Source organism: Ambystoma mexicanum, chromosome 7p, assembly GCF_040938575.1.
Source record: "Ambystoma mexicanum isolate Mex_15411 chromosome 7p, UKY_AmexF1_1, whole genome shotgun sequence".
Lineage (NCBI taxonomy): Eukaryota > Metazoa > Chordata > Amphibia > Caudata > Ambystomatidae > Ambystoma > Ambystoma mexicanum.
This window is the reverse complement of record NC_090939.1, coordinates 400,735,941-400,754,099: the sequence shown is the minus strand read 5'-3', so window position 1 is coordinate 400,754,099 and position 18,159 is coordinate 400,735,941. Positions and strand designations below refer to the sequence as shown.

The 18,159-nt window shown below is 41.1% G+C and overlaps 1 protein-coding gene across 2 annotated transcripts in view; it reads left to right on the top strand.

The window, feature by feature from the left end:
* The window catches only part of ROBO1 (roundabout guidance receptor 1), a 2,404,538-nt gene that overhangs the window by 1,809,033 nt on the left and 577,346 nt on the right, over positions 1–18,159 (top strand). For both annotated transcript variants that reach the window (XM_069636443.1, XM_069636444.1), the window contains one exon: positions 15,008–15,334. In XM_069636443.1, the coding sequence (XP_069492544.1) occupies positions 15,008–15,334 (327 nt within the window). The remainder of the gene's footprint in view (positions 1–15,007; positions 15,335–18,159) is intronic.

Below are 18,159 nucleotides of genomic sequence, written 5' to 3'. Positions count from 1 at the left end.
AGGGATGTGGGTGGATTAAGTTGGACTATAAAAGTGGGAGTAGAGGCAGTTATACTAGGTAAGGTATGCAGATGGCTGAGGGAGTGACGATATAGTTATGGATTGATGTATCCTTCATCATGTGGCAGGGAAAAGTACAAATATGCTTTGTGATTTATACATGCTTAGGGTTATATCAGCCGTTCTTCATTAAACAATACTTGTAAGGGCCTGTATCGGCGCCATTATGGGCTCAAGATTGGTATTGGCATTCTTTGGAGTATGAAATCTAGAGCCCTTCCTGATCTCTCCATTGACAATCCTGTGGTTGCTGAGGCTAGGGCTATCTGACGTAGCTATGTCAAGGATTGCTTGTGAGAAAGAGAATAGGAGAGGCAATCAATGGAAAGTGACGATAATAATGAGGAACCTTCCAATCCGTAACAATTTGCTCCTCTTTGATGCAGAGAATACCTTTCATTGGGCCAGTGAAGCAGCATTTTCACATCCAGCATCATCTTGAAGTGGTAGGGCACACCTAACTTGTTTATGCCAGCTAAGTCACAGGGCCTGATTTACAAAGCATTTTTCAATGGTGCTTTCCCATTCAAAAATGGTAATGTAATCAGCTCCATAATGTTTCTAGACACTGTAGGTCTAATTCACAGAAACCTATTATAATGGCAAAACCCAGTCGGAAAACGCTCTGTGAATTAGGCCTTGTGTTTTTCCCTTGTGTTACAAATTTTACATTTGGCTTATGAGGTAACTATTCGTTATAGTTAACATCCATAACATTGCATTATAAGGGGCATTGATGTATACAGAATCAGGGTTTGAAATAAAGGTTTGATTAGCAGAAGCTAAAAGCAGCTCCTCTGCATCGGGTATTAACCAGTAAGCAGGAGCTGCCTCTGGGAACCAGGAGCTACTACATAGCACGCTGCAAATGTAAGTTGCACGTGAGATGCAAACTATGAGGCTTGTGTCCATTTTATATGGCCCATTATGCTTTAAATGTCTTCTGGATGTGTCCTAATGGTCATTTATTCGCATTCCTACATGCACATGGTTAATGCGATATGGATGTATTTGTATGTCACCAGTTGGCCTGTGGAGCCAATAGTAGCACGGGTAGCTGTTGTTGTCAAGCCACTGGGCGCTCCTGGACTATAACCAGGAGCTAAATAGCTTGACGCTCCCAACAATTTTCAACACTGCAGAAAACACATTGAAAACAAACATAAATTATGCCCCCAGAACCAGAAAGAATGTAGACAATTAATGCGCCAATTTCATATTTCTAATAATTTTCAGATCTGACATGTCTATGTTATGTATATGGAATTGCATGTGTTGTGTGGCAAGACATATGTGTGGTCACTTATAGGGCCTGATTTACAAAGTGTTTTACAATGGGGATTTCCCAATGAAAAATGCTTTCGTAAATCAGGCCCACAGTGAGATAAGAAGTCAAAACAAAATGCCAGCAGTGCAATTTCCTTTCCAGAAATCAAGAATTCCTAAGAAAGTCTTTGTTATGATTCTGTTAATGATACACAGTTTTCAAATACCAAACAAGCTGTTTCCTGACGCTTATGCAAAAGTAATATACTGGGCAATAATCTGTGCATGTTGGCATCACTGGCGATCAGGCATTAAGGAATGGAGCAAAGAGGGCATGCTCCAAGCGTGCCATCTTAAATGGAAGCCACCAGATTCAAAATGGTTTGCCCAGCTGCAAATGAGAAGATGCCCATCAGCATCAGAGGATTGAGCTTGCTAGCTTATCCCTGTGTCTCAAAGCTGGAAATCAGAGCATATTCTGACATATCTGGAGCAGCTTTTGAGATGGTCAGTTGTAAATGTGCTTCACGAGGAGATTCTTGAAGCATCTCCAGATTTTCTCCAGTTTTCCTCTTTGTGAATGTGGCATAAATTAGCAAGTGGAACATGGAGATGCTTGCTGGCATTTCTTCATTTGCTCCAGTGGACATTTAAAGAATTAGGCTCAAGGTTTTGCTGAAGGCAAAAAATGTAGCCTGTCTTACCTAATATGGAAAGAGCCCAATTAGCTTTGCATCGCTTTTCTAATGAGGAAGCATCAACTTATTTTGAGGTAATACCACTTTGATCTGGTTCCTATTTAACCTGGATTAAAAAGAACTCGCACAATATATGGGCAGATGCATTATCAGAAAACAGGAGTTCAGGAACGAAACCTGATGCAACAGTCACAGAGTAAGTAAAGTGCATTTACACGCTAGCTGATTGAGGTGTCCTTTTCAGCATGAGGGCCCCAACCCCTTCCTAAACCAATTGCTGCACTCACTGTTACTTTGAAGTTTGTGCTGTCCTTATCATGGTTTGGGTTACATAGTATCTAAGTCAATGGTCTTCATACGTATTCATACCAAGCTCCCTCTTGAGTGAAGATATTGTTTCTCGCCCCGCCCCACCCCACCTAGGCGTTGCTCCCTCCTAGTGGGCCCAAAGGATATCCAGGGGGCCTCAGGCTCTTTAAAATATAATCAGATGTTCTACTGCTTATATTTTGTATTACAAGTTGTCACCTTTATCCTTTATTATATTAAAAACACTAATCTTAATCCCTTTTTAAAGAGTCTGGGGTACCTCTGGACATCCTTTGGGCCCCCAGGGGTCCAGCCCCTCCCCCTGGTTTGAAGACTTCTGATCTAAGCCCACCACGTGTCCCTTTTGATCACACAGGTGTCTGAATCGTCCTTGCTTTCAGCAAGATGATCCTCTGCTATTCAGGCCGCCACCTCCTATTCCTACACGTGCCTGGCAGGGTTTGTGAGACCTAGCAAGAGTCCCAAATCCCCCGACCCCCTTCCCTTTATCCAGCCCTTTCAATCAGGTATTGAATAGAAGAGCACCCAGAATGTACAGGCACCGAGCACTGTTTTTGATCTTACTTTTCTAGGGATGCTATGGCCTATCAGTTGATGATTTTAGCATGGATAGGATGAATCCGTAAAATCGAATTATGACCGTGCCATTTTGCTGGACTTGTTATTGTTACTTAATTTGGAAAATTGTAGGTTTTGCCAACGGTGTCAGTATCAAAGCACATAAATTAAAAGTTACCATCTTCAAACGTGATAAAAGATAGGTCCTAGTGCAGGTTTCCCCCCACCTGCGAATTAACAATGCCTCAACCTCCACAGGCAGGTGGTGGCTGAAAGGTGAGTGGATACATTTTTCAATCAAGCATGTTAATCCCTTACACTCCTCGCTGAAAATAAAAGACAACATGCATAGGAGCAGTTGTTACTATGAGATCATTTTTGGTTTGGTATCATATTTGTTACAGCTGACAAAGCAGCAATACATTTTCGAGAAATTAGACATGCAGACACATTCATGTATGATGCACCACGCAACTGCGAGTCTATGAGACCATCAATAAAGGAATGCATTTTTGCACAGAGAGCTGAAGCAGCACGTGCTTGCCATCATTTATATTTGCTGTGGACAATAAATCTGAAGTTTTTCCATGCCAAACACAAGCACCTGAGGATCCACGGTTTGCTCTGCCTCTGTTTTTAATCCATTGCCATTCCCATCCAGACACTCTATAGGTTGTCTGTGCCGCGTTTGAGTTCTGTGTGATCCTGCAGCTGTTCAATGTGTCGGGATTTATATTATCCCTGAGGTGCTGAGCCCAGAAAAAAGACCAGCTGGGCACAGCACCAGGAAGTGAAGGGGTCGACAAGCCATCCAGGGCAGGGTAGCGGAGAGCAGGGAAACGCCTCCACATGGAAAAACTGATGCTCTTGCTGACTGCTAAAAGGCTAGCCCAGCAAGGCCGACCTGAGCCTGCGGGGAAGTTCTTCTGGTCTGTGGTCACCAGAAGACAACCAGCACCACATAGTCTCAGGAGGATAGCTCAGGGGCAACGTGCTTGCCTTGGAAACAAAACTACACAGACCACCACAGGTTCGATCCCGCGTCCGCGCTTACAAACCTCTGCGTATGAAGCCCGTTCTAAATAACCTATCGTTTCATATCATACAGTACTGCTCTCATCCCACTGCGGTTACACGGTTGTGTAATGTAACTTCCTGTGATGTCCCCTGAGAAGGACATGCACTGTCACTTATGGTGAAGTCAATTTCCATGACGTCAGTTCCTGAGATGCTATCAGAAGGTCAAAGGTCGTGTGATGTTCCTTCAGATACCCGTATCATTTTATAAATTGTTGATGTCAGGCTTCCAGGTGAACTGGTCCATTCAGTTAATTAACAGAGTGGTCAGTGGTGGAGCGAGAATTAAGGTCTTCGAGGACCCACCCTGCTATCCCTGAACCCGATATGGTCACAGTTGCCGGTAACTATAGTTGTGTGATTAAAAGTAACACACAATCATAACCCAAAGCGTATTGGAACATTCGCTGGGCATATACCTGAAAAGACTGCACAATAAATATGTGAGTACAGCTTGTAATAAACACACAGACCCAAGCAATTTCACTTATGGAAAAGGCATTTTGACAAGAAAATGACAGGATTGATGCCTCCTGGAGGCTTTCTATCCGGGAAATAATTGATGGTTTTTAGGCTGCTGAAAGCACGGCAAATGGGGCTTAAATAACAAAACTGCAAGGAAAGTATTTCAGACTCTTTTTAACACGACGTAAACGGGCAGGAAGATTATAACGTTGATGTCAAGGTCGTCATATCCCTTGGGGAAACGTGTCAGCAGAGTTCTTGATAAATCGCGCCAAGTGCCAATCTCCGCTCGTCCAACTATTGTCCTTTTCTCCTTCCAGCAGCTTAGCGCTGTTTTCAAATAAAGTCTCGAGTTACCAAATGCAAAGATAGAAACCGCAGTAATGGACAGGGTTGTCACTTAAACTTCAGTAGCAGTGCCTGCGAGAGAGGTGGAAAGAAACGAGGGCTTTTGTTCCCAGGGCTCCCCTGATGTAAGAAGCGGGCCTTCCTTGAAGCGCGCGTTCTCTGCCGAGGTGATCGGATGCGGCCTTTTCCCAGCGCAGACAAGCCTTTGATTGTTGTTTTCATTGGGTTACTGTACTTGCAGTGCACTAACCAGACGGGCAAGGAATGTAGATTAAAGGCTAGACAGGTTCTTTCGAAACAGACAGTTTCCTTTTGTCTACTGTCCATGTTTAGTGAATAAACAGAAGTCCTCTCAAGTGTGCAGCGCAGTTTCGCATTTTAGAACGAGCCAACAGGGGACAGATTATCAAAGCTTTGCACATGTGCAAAAAAGTGGAGCACATTTAGCTGCTTAGATAATTTGGAATCGAGCAAACGGGTTTAGCCCCAATTGGCATGAGCACATCTTTTCACCTAGGCAAAAAGGAAGCAGGCTGTTTTATTTACTAAGTTTGCAGTGCAGCATGTCTGATTCATTTGTGCCATAGTGCAAACGCTTTTAGATGATATGGATTGTCACAAACCCTGTTTGCTCCATGTTGTATTATCAAAGCATTTGCTCAGTTGTTAGCACTGGTGTCAATGTTAGATTATCTAGTCCCTGGCCGGGTTATGATTTTTTTGATTTTTTTACATTGCACCACAATCATAAACAACTGTGGTTATGATAGCTAACATGCACACTTTGCGCACCGCCCTTCTATGCACGTAAAACCAGATTATCAAAGCTGTGCCCTTGTGCAAAAAATGGAACAAGTGAATGTAGCACCAATTCTTCTGTTTAGTTAATATGGAATGGAGCAAACAGGATTAGCTCCAATCGGTATTACCTAAACATGTTTAAAATTGAAGCAGGCTGTTTCCTATAAGAAATTGGCTGTGTAACCACCAATTGTCTCGGAAGGATAGCTCAGGGGCAACGTGCTTGTCTTAGAAACACGACGACACGGAGCACCACAGGTTTGATCCCTGGGCCCACGCTTAGAAACCTCTGGGTATTAAGCGCGTTATTAATAAACTATCATATCATAACATAAAGAGATGTAGTAAGCTCTTTTTGTTGTATGTTATGCAGCAAACATAACACACAAAACTGTCTGACTCATTGTTGCCCTAGTGCAAACGTTTTTAGATAATATGGATTGTGACAAATCCTGTTTGCTCCATTTTGTATTATCAAAACATTTGCTCAATTTTTAACGCTGCTGCAAATGTTAGATAATCTGGCCCCAAATTGTCCAAAAATGCTGAGAATCGATGTTGTAAAGTTCTGCATTTCGTATGAAGAATAAGCTTTAACTCAGGGGGGGTTTGAAACATGGCAGGTTTCCTAGAGTGGGAACAGAAGTTGTCTGTCCACAGAGTGGGCGCTGGCGTCCAACCTTCTTTCAACTGGCCAAAAGGATTTGAGCCTCCTTCAGAAAGCGTTTTTCAATGCAATGCACAAATTGGAAAACGCTTTGTGAATCAGGGGATCTGTATATCTTAAAACTACCTGTAGGGACAGCTACAGGGGGCTGTGAAGGGAACGAAGAGCTCATAAATATACCACGTTTCAACTATTTGTTATTCTTTCACACTCACATAATTTTGTTTAGACTGGTAATGGGTCTTCTTTAGATTATGTGGCATGTGGCTACTTGCAGGGCTGGTTCTAGGATTTACTAGGCCATGTGTTAAACGGGTGTGGGACACACTAACTACACATTGACATTACCGAAGTGACATCCCAGACCGTGATGACGTTCACTTTGGCATCAGTTTGATCATCAAAGGGATCATGGGGAATTACGTTAGAACTTTGCCATGAAATCTCTAAGAGGACAGCTCAGAGGATAGCTCAGGAGCAACATGCTCACCTTTGAAGCAAGATGGCACAGAGCACCACAGGTTCGATCCCCGGGTCCACACTTAGAAACCTCTGGGTATTAAGCACGTTATATTTAACCTATCATATCACAACAATAACTTTGTGATATACAATATATGAATGGTCACTGTTATTTTTACACTATTATGGAGCATCGCCATGAGTTAGGCTAGCTTTGAATAGTTTACATCATACAGTATAAACTGAATCATGTCTCTGGATTATTGATTTTGCCAGAAAAGGCACTGTGAGAAAAGTTGGGCAGGATAACACACTTTAGATAAGTGTGAAGCTGAGATTTAAAGACATGTCTGTAACCTAGCACTTCACAAATTATCTTCTCACACTCCACTCTGTTACGTAGACATGATTTGAAAAGTACACACATCAGAATAAACCTACAAAAGAAAATATGAATCCTTACAGAAATATGCTAAGCAAAAAAGGCATGCTTTTAGTTGTGTTCATGCCATCTTGAATAGAAGACCACAAGTGTCAGAAGCCTTTAATGATTATTTGGCACAGGTATGCTACCTGTTATTGTATGTGATGTGAAAAAAAGGTGAACCATTCTTTGTGTGACAAATAAGCACACATCATGAAAATTAAAGAGTCTGTTGAAAAGACTTTTTTGTGTGTCTCACGTTAAAGGACTTGAAAGAAAGCTAGGATTTGGGTGCTAACTTGATATATCCGTGAATTTTCAGAAGCAGGTGCCAATTTCCACCAGAAAACGGGTACAGAAGCAATGGGTATTCCAATAAATCATCACTAATACAAAATGTGTACGTCTGTCTTTATTTGCACTGTCCGTAGTCATCTAATGGCAACTTTGAGGGGTCTGTATCATTGCTCTACATACACCTGAACTAACCCAATGTGAACAAGTACACACTTAAACAACACCACCCCCTCTTTCTTTTTAGTTTTTTAGAAAACACACAGTAGTGGGGAGCAAATGTAACACAAATGTGAAACAAAGATTTTAATCTGATGCTTAGCGTGGAAAGCCCTTGCTCCGTCATCCAAGGATGAACACAACACTGGTGTCAAATTAAACTAGCTGAGTATTGAATGAATACAAAGGGTGCACTGAGAACCTCCATACACCCTCAAAAATTAAATGATAAGATTATGTTTAAGGGAGAAAAATAAAAGGAGACAGTCCAAGAAATGACTGCAACCCAAAGGTGCTCTCCCTGTTCCTCTCTAGAATGTTCCAATATAGCTTTGAAGTTGAGTAAAAGTAGTGTGTTGGGGGTCACAATGCCATTCCTTGTGTGGCGAGAGCATCCCCTAAAGATCCCACTCTCAAGGCTAGTTAGTGTGCAAGAGGCAGCTGTTGCCTGCAGGGCCACATTGACATCGGACCATGTTTAACCACACAGACTCCCCACTCCTAGAACCACCCCTAGGTACTTGAATATGATTTCATGGTAACCTAGTTGACATGTCACCCAACTGCTTGGATTCTAGTGTCTCCCAGTGAATGCCTTCTTTCTATTTTATAATGCCATTGATGTCTGTATCATTCCACTCTTTGCAGCTCAAATTTTCCCTCTTTGCAAATACACTCACACATCCAATGATTGGCTAAGAACTTTCATCCAGACTTTTATCAATTAAACAATGACCATTTCTACTCAGGCACATCTGGGCTTTAAAATTCTACTGTGATTCAGAATTGTTGGCAAATTCTTAGATGCATCAATTGATTTGTCAGTAACATTTTCACTGTCATCAAACTGGAACACTTATTCAACAACTTAAGTATACAGGAGGCAATCTCAGAGGTAGGGGAGTACAAATCCTGCCACACAATGGTTTTGGCCACCGGCTGTGCTTTTTATTGCTGTTTTAGATATGGGATCGATGGTAAGAAGATTCTAAATTTGATGTCCAGCTTTGACTTTGTGTCAGATGTGATTTTCCCTCTGACACTGCTATCACATTTTACAGGAATTTAGGGACATGTTTTTAAGAACTATATATCTATTGGCATTTATGAAAACAGAACAATAGAAAAAAGGGACACCATTCCCCCCAATTCCAACTCCCATGCCCCAATGCCCCATTTAAGGACAGTTTCTTTTTAATACAAGCTCTCTATATTATTTTGTCTGGTTAGTGTACATGTGTCAAGCCCTCTCTCTCAGATCCTAATTTTTCCTTCCCTTCCACTGCAAAATAGTGACCCAGACTTTTGCCAGCCTTTTATAAGAATTGTGCCTATCAAGGCTCTCCACTAAGAACTTCATGCTGGGACCATGTGCCTATGTATTTGCATACCAACAGCAAGATAGGCTAAGCACAATATATTTGTCTACACCAAGGCGATGGCCGTGATGGACAGACATTGTCTTAGGTCACACTTTATGCCACATTCCATTTACTGAGGTCCAACCCAATCTTTGGCAAAGTGTTTTATCTATATTTTGACTACATCTTTACATTATGTGAGGACAGTGCGGCTTATTGGTAACATTTATCATAGGCAAAACATATCTGAGCTTCCCTTTCACATAGCATATGGATATGCTCTTGTTTTCCGATCTGTAGAATAAGTCTAAATCCTCATCTACAAGTTGGAGGGTCAAACATGGAGCTATCCCCATGCCCAGTGTCAGGCCACAAGTTATTATGAGGGAGACAAAGTACTTAAACTTTGCTTTCTTCGCTTCAGATGTCAGCAACGTGAGGGGTTTTAAGTGCACAGGAGGAATGTGCCATTCTGTGATTTGGAGATGTAAAAAACTGCCCACCCTCTCAGCCGCCCTTCTTAATGTATGCATGTCAACTCATGTATTGTTCCCGGTGACTGTTCCATTTACTCCCCTCCACAACCCGGTCGGAATGTCGCTCAAACTCACCCCATTGTAAGAAACTCACTGCCTTCTATCAAATCTGAATTTGTATCTATTGTATGTTCTTTTGTGATAAAAAAGAGCATTGTCCCTCCCTGTATATAAATGAATAAATAAATAAATAAATAAATAAATAAATAAATGTAGCTATCTGGAAGCCAAACGTGTGTGAACAGGCCTGCTGAAAGAAAGTGGCTGCAGAGACATTCCCACAGGTGAACATTACTCATGAGAACACGAAGGAGCTTACAGTGAACTGGTATCGAGAAAACTGTAGAAGGCAAGGCTAGTCCTAAGCATTGTTAAGTTATGAAATGAGAGTCTTAGTGCTTAGGTGAATTGAGAGCTCGGAGGAGAGGGGAAAGCTGGATAGAGATCGTTGGTATGAGAAGTTAGGCAATTGCCTAGCAGCTGAGGAGGTGAGAGGATTTGCCAAAGTTCTTAGTAGGAAAACAGTCAATATGTATTGTTTTTTCTTAATTTTTTATCTTGGGAAACTTACGATTGTTCTAATATCTTTGAGGAGGGAGTTCCAATGTTGAGGAGCAAGAGTTGAGAATGATAGACCTCCCAATTTCCTTATTAATCAGTTTTGAGAAACATAAACATTAAAAGATCAACATTTCATGGATTCCATGTATAACGATACCTCAGTGTAAACCACAATGTGATGGGAAAACAACATAACCTATGTTAATGTGCTTATCTCAGGTAGGGAAACAAAACTTCCAAGGCCAAGTCCAGAGAGGGTAGAGTACTGAAAGAAGTAGCTGGAACAATCTGACACCAAATTGGCTTTCTCAGAGCCCAGAATGGGTCACTAAATAAGGCCTTCTTATCGCTGACACACACAAAAAAACGTAACTGCTATATAGTGCCTTGTGTCAATGCTGGGGCACAGCTTTTTTGGCCTTGCACTTTAATTGTGACAGCTGAAGTTCCAATTCTTTTCCGGCTTACTTAAGATTGTGTAGCACCTCGGAGCTCGGTAAAGGCAGATCAACCCAGTAAAACCTGAGCACACGCATCAGTCCTTCATGCGCCTCAGAAAAAATAAGAATATAGTAATACTGGTAGAAAAGTAAAACCCAACTTTCAAATTGGGAGGTTGAATCCATGAAAACATTTGTTGGCATACCACTCACAGGTAGTCACCACATTTAACCTTTCCCAAACTACTTCTCAGGAGAAATCTCAAATGATGTCTAGGATTCCTGAGCAGGATCCATATCTTAATATCCACACATCTACAAATGCATGAAGAATGCCTCAGGTGACAGTGTGTCTAACCCTGATCAGCCACGTGTCTCAGGGGCACATCACAGCATTGCATCCTGGATGAGACCACGCAAATCCTCAAATTACGATATCCAAGTACCTGTTTGTTCAACCCCTTCATGCCAGTCAGAACCCATAACTTAACAGGGTCCTGGCAGCAATTAAAGTAAACCTATCTTTCCTAAAGTCTTATGAGCCCTTGCATACATTTTGGAATCGAAATAATAATCAAGTGGCATTTCAAGTGCAGCATGAGTACCAAGATGAATGTTCTAGAATAGGTTCAGGAGACATTTTAACAAAAGCAGCTATCAGGGTTGAATGACTATAGTATATAATCCCGGACACAGTTTGGTATCCATATGAAAAAGTACACATACCACTGTATACAAATATAACTTTTACAGGAGGCATATTCAGTGCTGGATTAAACCCTGTGGAGGCCATTAGGCAGTCAAAATGTCATGCTCCCTCTTTGTAAATTATCTCCTAATACATTTTTAATTTTCTGCACCACTTTATTTTGATCAATTTTTGCAGGGTCCCTAAAAGGAGTGGGACCAATAGGCCAGTGCCAGCGGGCCTAATGGATAATCTGACACTGGATAGGCTGGATACTGGAGACAGATTGGAAGCAAAGAGGAAGGTGCACAAACCGTAGCTCAGAGAAAACAGATGAAATGTTACCAGCAAAGTTCACCTATTTGGAAGAGGAATGCAGTGTGAGAGGATGTGACAGAAGGTGCATGTGTGAGTGACTGGTGTTTGAATGGGTCGGAATGTGATTGTGTGAAAGGTCTTGTGGGTGTGCATGTGGAGAATGCAGTGTGAGTGCATGTGAGAGAAGGTGTATGTGAGGGTGACTGGTGTGTGAATGGGTAGGAATGTGATTGTGTTTGAGAGAGAAAGACAGAGAGAGAGAGAGAGAGAGAGAGAGCGCGAGAGAGAGAGAGAGAGAACGAATGAACGAACGAACGAGAGAGAGAGAGAGAAATAGAGAGAGATAGAGAGAGAGAATGTTCTGGATGGGTGGCCATGTGCTGGGTGGGTGCTGTGCCCATACATTTCCATCATTCTACTGTTTACCTTCTACTAGCTGCTTCCCAAGTGGCCCACTGATCATGCCTGCTGGGTTTTGCTACCATGTGCCCCATTGTAAATTTTCTATGATGTTGTTGTGCTCCTGGTTGTCCTACTGTCTCTCTTATGTGATCCCTTGGTGGCCAATGCAATTAGTACCCTACCATAATGTTGATCCCAGTTGCCCTACTCAATTTATCTGACAGACTCCTATTCACTTTGACCTCTTAGCATGCACAGATGTTCCTATGGACACACAAGGACTTCGCTGGAATCCTCAATGTGAGCTCTCCTACATGCCATGCACTTGGCTGTTGGGCACAGTATAATACCCAGTAACATACTATTTTTACCCACTGTCTCCTTGGAAACCAATTGTTATGGAACAACTAAAGGATACGTGCACGATTTCTCTTTGCATTATATAATGAAAGTCTATTGGTCAGAGAACATTAAACAATGCACAGGTTTATTGTGTTAAATATGTCCACCACCATGGTCCACGAAGCCTTGTTGCAAGTAACATCTGCAAATTATTTATTGTTTAACTGAACAAGCTATTTATCTTCTGCTGCCTTTATTTAGAATGTAGTGATGTACAGCAGATTTTGTTTGCTTCGGGGAGCAGGGGGAGGGGGTCTCCGTTGCCATCCTTTTCCATGTAACAGTGATATTTGAGACTCAATAAGATGTAGCCATAGGTACACATTTACCAAAAACAACATGTTTCTACATATTGCACTTCATTAGAGAGTGCTCCAGCCTCTTTGTACTGTAATAATAACGAATGGTGCTCAAGTTGTCAACCTCTGAAGGATGAAGGGCTGAGTAGGCACTGACATTATCCAAACGTCTGAAGTAAACGCTCGTCGTATGTCGGGACCATGCTTTACCAGTGCTCTATATACATTTTGTAATGGGTCAACATGTTGCTTTCTGGCCACATTGTGGTGTGAGGAAAGTCAATATTACAAGTTTAGACAAGTAATGTGAAAGGAGCTTGACAAATACATTCCAATTAGCCAACTATCACTGCTGTCAAATTCATGGAACTGGATATGACTAAAGTATCAATCACAAACCCTCAAAAGACTCAATACCATCCCACAACAGCATGGCTTATCATGTCCGATAAATACATCTTCCCCAATCTTAGCCTGGGTGAGCAGTGATCCATGAGGTGGCAGAGCAATGGGGTCAATATCTGTAGCCTGTAGTACAACTTTTGATGAAACCCTACACAGTTCCACACAAAAGATTAAAGTTCATCGGCGATGGGATACCATATATTCCGTCGTATAAGACGACTGGGGGTATAAGGCTACCCTCAACTTTTCCAGTTAAAATATAGAGATTGGGATATGCTCGCCGTATAAGACTACCCCCTCTTCTTCTCTACTGGTGCTGTACTGTATGTGGTTCCCAGTATACAACAAGCAGCCAATCACGGCAAGCGATGTACCTTACCAGTGATTGGCTGGTTGTTGTATAGAAAGCCTGCTTGGATTGGTCAGCTCTCCCTGCTTGCCCAACCCTCCCTGTCTCCAAGACTATCAGAGCGGTAGTGCAAACACGCCTCTTTCACCTGTCTGGCCCGCACCTTGTATCCTATTACCGTACCTCCTTCTCTGCCTCTCAGATCTCGCACATGCACGCCTGCGCCGCTTCACTGCAGTCATCAGCTGCTGTCTTTGAGCTCCCCCCACCATATGCGGCAGCCACAGATTCTCCAGTCCGGCTCGGAAGTTTCAGCACCCGGCGTATAAGACGACCCCTGACTTTTGAGAAGATTTTCCTGGGGTAAAAAGTAATCTTATACACCAGAATATACGGTACTTACAACTCATGTTGTATACGAAGGGAAGAAATTGATGGAATGCTAAACTGAAGGAGTGCAGGTAAATGGATCATCGTGGTGTTTGGAAGAGCGGTCAGTACTAAAACAGGAGCTATTCATTAGATTCATCAAATACATTATGCATGACATGTACGTAACAAATGCTTATTTTCAGATCATCATCCAAATGTTCATAGAAATTATACCTAACGGGGGCACTGATTACTAAAAATCCCTCCGAAGATACCGCCTGTTAAGATGGTTCATCATTTTCTTCATACTATGGGAACAGATGTTTGCAATTTATAATAAAGCAACATGTCTTATGTCTGCTTGGGAGAAAGAAATCCATTTCTACCACTCCCTGAACACTGACTTGAATTAGAATTGATCCATGTTAATTTCAATCTTGGTGATGTTTGCCCTCACACCGCCAGTACAGAAATTATGAGAAAACAAAACTTGCTATGATAGTGGGATCAGGAGGCTGACAACATATGCAATGGAAATGTGTTTGATAAATGCAATAAACAACCAAAAAAAAAAAAAGTTTGGAGTCAGGTGGATGGCACAACAATTAACACTTTGCTATGTCTATACTCCAGATTAGACAAAAATACTGTTGTGTTCCTAGTTTTGAAGACCAGATCTCCAGAATTGCAAAAAACACTCACAAATTCAGACACAGACAGTGGAAATGGTGGCTGGGTTGATATTTAAGGACCAGTGAGAAGAATCTCAAGAAAATACCTTACAAAATTAAAGCATGGAATTAATGAGGTATGTTCCATATTTTTGCCTTCTTGAAGGGAATTAACAGATTTCAACAGGGATGAAGTGTTTAGCAGAATAGTGCTCCTATGTATTACTGAAGTGTGCACACGTAAGGACCCATAAACGTTTATTTCAAAGACTTCACTTACATTTGGCATCTGCAAACATCATGGATAAGAAGTCTCTTAAATGTAGTGACCAATTTTAAAATGTCATGTTATGTCAAATGCGCAACTACGTTTAATGGTTCAATTGGCGTGCAATTTAAATATGAACTGTACAAATGCTAGTAGGTTGAATTCCAAAACTAATTATACAATTCCAGAATATAATACATTCATAAAAACGTACCTTTTAGCTGTGACGTTATCAGTTCATATATATGTGTTTACTTTCTCTTCAGGATCACGTCTTCGTCAAGAGGATTTCCCTCCTCGGATTGTTGAGCACCCTTCAGATCTCATTGTCTCAAAAGGAGAGCCGGCAACCCTAAACTGCAAGGCAGAAGGAAGACCCACTCCCACCATTGAGTGGTATAAGGGGGGAGAGCGTGTTGAGACTGACAAAGATGACCCCCGATCCCATCGAATGCTGCTTCCCAGTGGATCTTTGTTTTTCTTACGCATTGTACATGGACGTAAGAGCAGACCAGATGAAGGAGTCTATGTTTGTGTTGCCCGAAATTATCTTGGTGAGGCGGTGAGCCACAATGCGTCATTGGAAGTTGCTTGTAAGTAAAGAAGTTTCCTTAATTTGATTACCTATTGCTTGCTTCTTACAAATTCACAAGATAGTGTTCCTTTCAAATGTCAGTGTGTCGTTTTGACCCCCTCGACATTGTTAATGTTTGATCTGGTTAGATGATAACACACATTTGCATAAAACCAAAAACTGGGGATATAATCGATTTAAATTCTTTTTTTTAAATAGTTATACATTGTGATACATTTTGAAAGATGCATTGGTTATTGTTCCCTTAATTCATCTTTTGAGACATAACATACTTTTATTACATGTCTATTATTTTTCCATTTCTCTTCTGAATTCATGTTTATCTCCCTTCATAACTCCATTCATGGCTATGAAAAGAAATTGGAGCGAACATATGATGCAGTTTAGATCATATTTCTTAACTCTCACTTGGCAATACAGATGCTTGTTTGACTGTATTCAGGGTGCCTCTGTGGTGACGTATATTAAGATTCACTCAGACCTTTATTGGTGCTGAAGGTTCATCAGATCGTCAGTGAAACTTTAATGCCTATCTAAAGGATAGTCTGATGAATTTCTTTTATGTGATTTGGGAATTAACTATCAAAGCAACTAAAATACAGCGTGCATGTTCTCTGTTCAGACTGTTTTTGGTGTTGCATTATGTCTTGTTATCATATTTTTGAAATGATGTATTATACAATTGCAATTTGTTTTACAATGGAAGATGGTTACCAATTCAATGTGGAATTGAACTAATGATAGGGCAAAAAAGGAAGTCCTACTTTCAATGTTAGAAAGTTTAATATATATGATTGTGTTGAACTATATATCAACACATTAACTGGAACACTTCAGTCTTCAGTCCAAAGTATTAAGTGTCACATAAGGTTGTACATGAATGACACGGCTACATACACAAAATAAAAACAATTATACTGCAACATGTGTAAATACTGTTAAATTGTGTAGGTAAAATAGGTAAATTAATAGTTTACTCCAGTTAACCTTGTCAAAAACATAACAACCATCCATCAGGATTTAACTAATCATAGAGCATTTTTTTAAAATAAGTAGACATAAAAATAAGTGTGTACGTGTACAGTCAACCACTTTAATTGTATCTCTTTTTGTACAATGGTGTCCTCTTGGGCAAACCCTCTGGGATTCACTAGATAAGTAATTGATGCAAAACATCTTCTATAATGTAGTGTAGTGAAAGGAAATAAACTACACTTCCTCATTCTGATGAACATACAATCCCTTATCACAAACGTTTTTATTGATATTATTGCTGGGCTTCAGTAAAAACATTGCCCCTTGAAACAGTCCAACAGCCAGCAGCACAATATATCACAGGCACCCATCAATTCAATCATATTGAAGTCTGTTGCATATTAAATATGGCCTGTCTAATGTAAAACAGAATTTGCCTCAACTCCTATGAATACATTGCAAATGAGTCCTATTTCAAGGGGCTCACAGGTTTTACTTAGCGAAAAGTAACTAAGGTTGGAAAGCCACAACATCGAGACACCAACAAATTAAAATATCCTTATAATAAGTGTGCTAAGGGTTTGTACCTCTCTTCTTCCACATGCATCCCTTGTACCCTCATGCATCATATATTTTCAAGAAATGAAGTACATACTTTCCCCACATATGATTGTGGAGATCTAACCCCCCAGTCCTGTATCCACATTCCTCCACAGACCCCTGCCCTCTTCCCTTCTTCTCTAGCCATGGCTCAACCTCTCTTAATTGCCCTGCATCTCCCAACAAGATTGTTCCTTGAACATCTGTGTTTTTATTCCACTTTCACAAGCCTTGGCATTCTCTGGGTCCACCTCTCATAACCTCTTAACTCACCTTCCTCATACAATATAAAAATGTTCTTGGATGTGTTGCCCACAATTTAAGAGGGTGCGCAACCATTCCATGGATGTGGCCTGAACCTGCACATTTTTCTTTGCCATCCAAAAACCCTTTACAATGGCTAAATGTAAATGGATGAGCTGCCCACATTCTAACAGCTTAAAATCCTTCTCATTCTTATTCTCATCCTTATCGTTATTCTCATTTGCAGATGGTGTTCCTAAACACCGAATCCTCCTGAGTCTACAACATCAGAGTGTTCTTGCAAAGCACTGTATGTTTAGCTGCGTCACCCCATCACTTTTTGTGGGCCACTTTCTCACTTTACCTTGCCCATTTCACTATAACCAGCTGGGCCTGGCCTCACACTCCTTACCCTATATTGCACTGTTTGTCTTACACTATGTGCATCCTCCTATTACAGGGCGAGTAGTTCTTGATTGTGCCCTGGTTTCCTGTTGTTTTCTCGTCCACCAGATACACAAGATCAGTTCAAAAGCAGAACGTTTGTCCTTTGACATGTACAAGTGGTTGGTGCGTGTATGTTGTGCCTCATTCCTGATGGACCACAGGAGTCACTAAGAAGTGTTTTCATACTGCCTCTTTGCAGTCGTTCATCTGTTGTGATACTTTAACGCCTAGCCTTTTGGGACATGTGTTTGTGTTGCTCCTTTTGCACTCTGACACTTTGCTGTTCTATAGAAATATATAGGAAATCCTCAACAAATCAGCATGAAAGGGCAAATACCAGCAGTTTGGCTCCCTCTAAACTATTGAGAGTGTTTAGTAGGAATTGATGTCACTGGGGATAATTAATTTCAAATGTGCATAATTTAAACTGATAATGACTTCGCTTTTTCAGTCAAGCATGAAATCAGTTAATCAAAGCACAAAGGACTGCTGAACATAACATACCATTATTCAAACCAATTTCCCTGCAATGATGCCAGCGCTGACAGGCATTGTTAT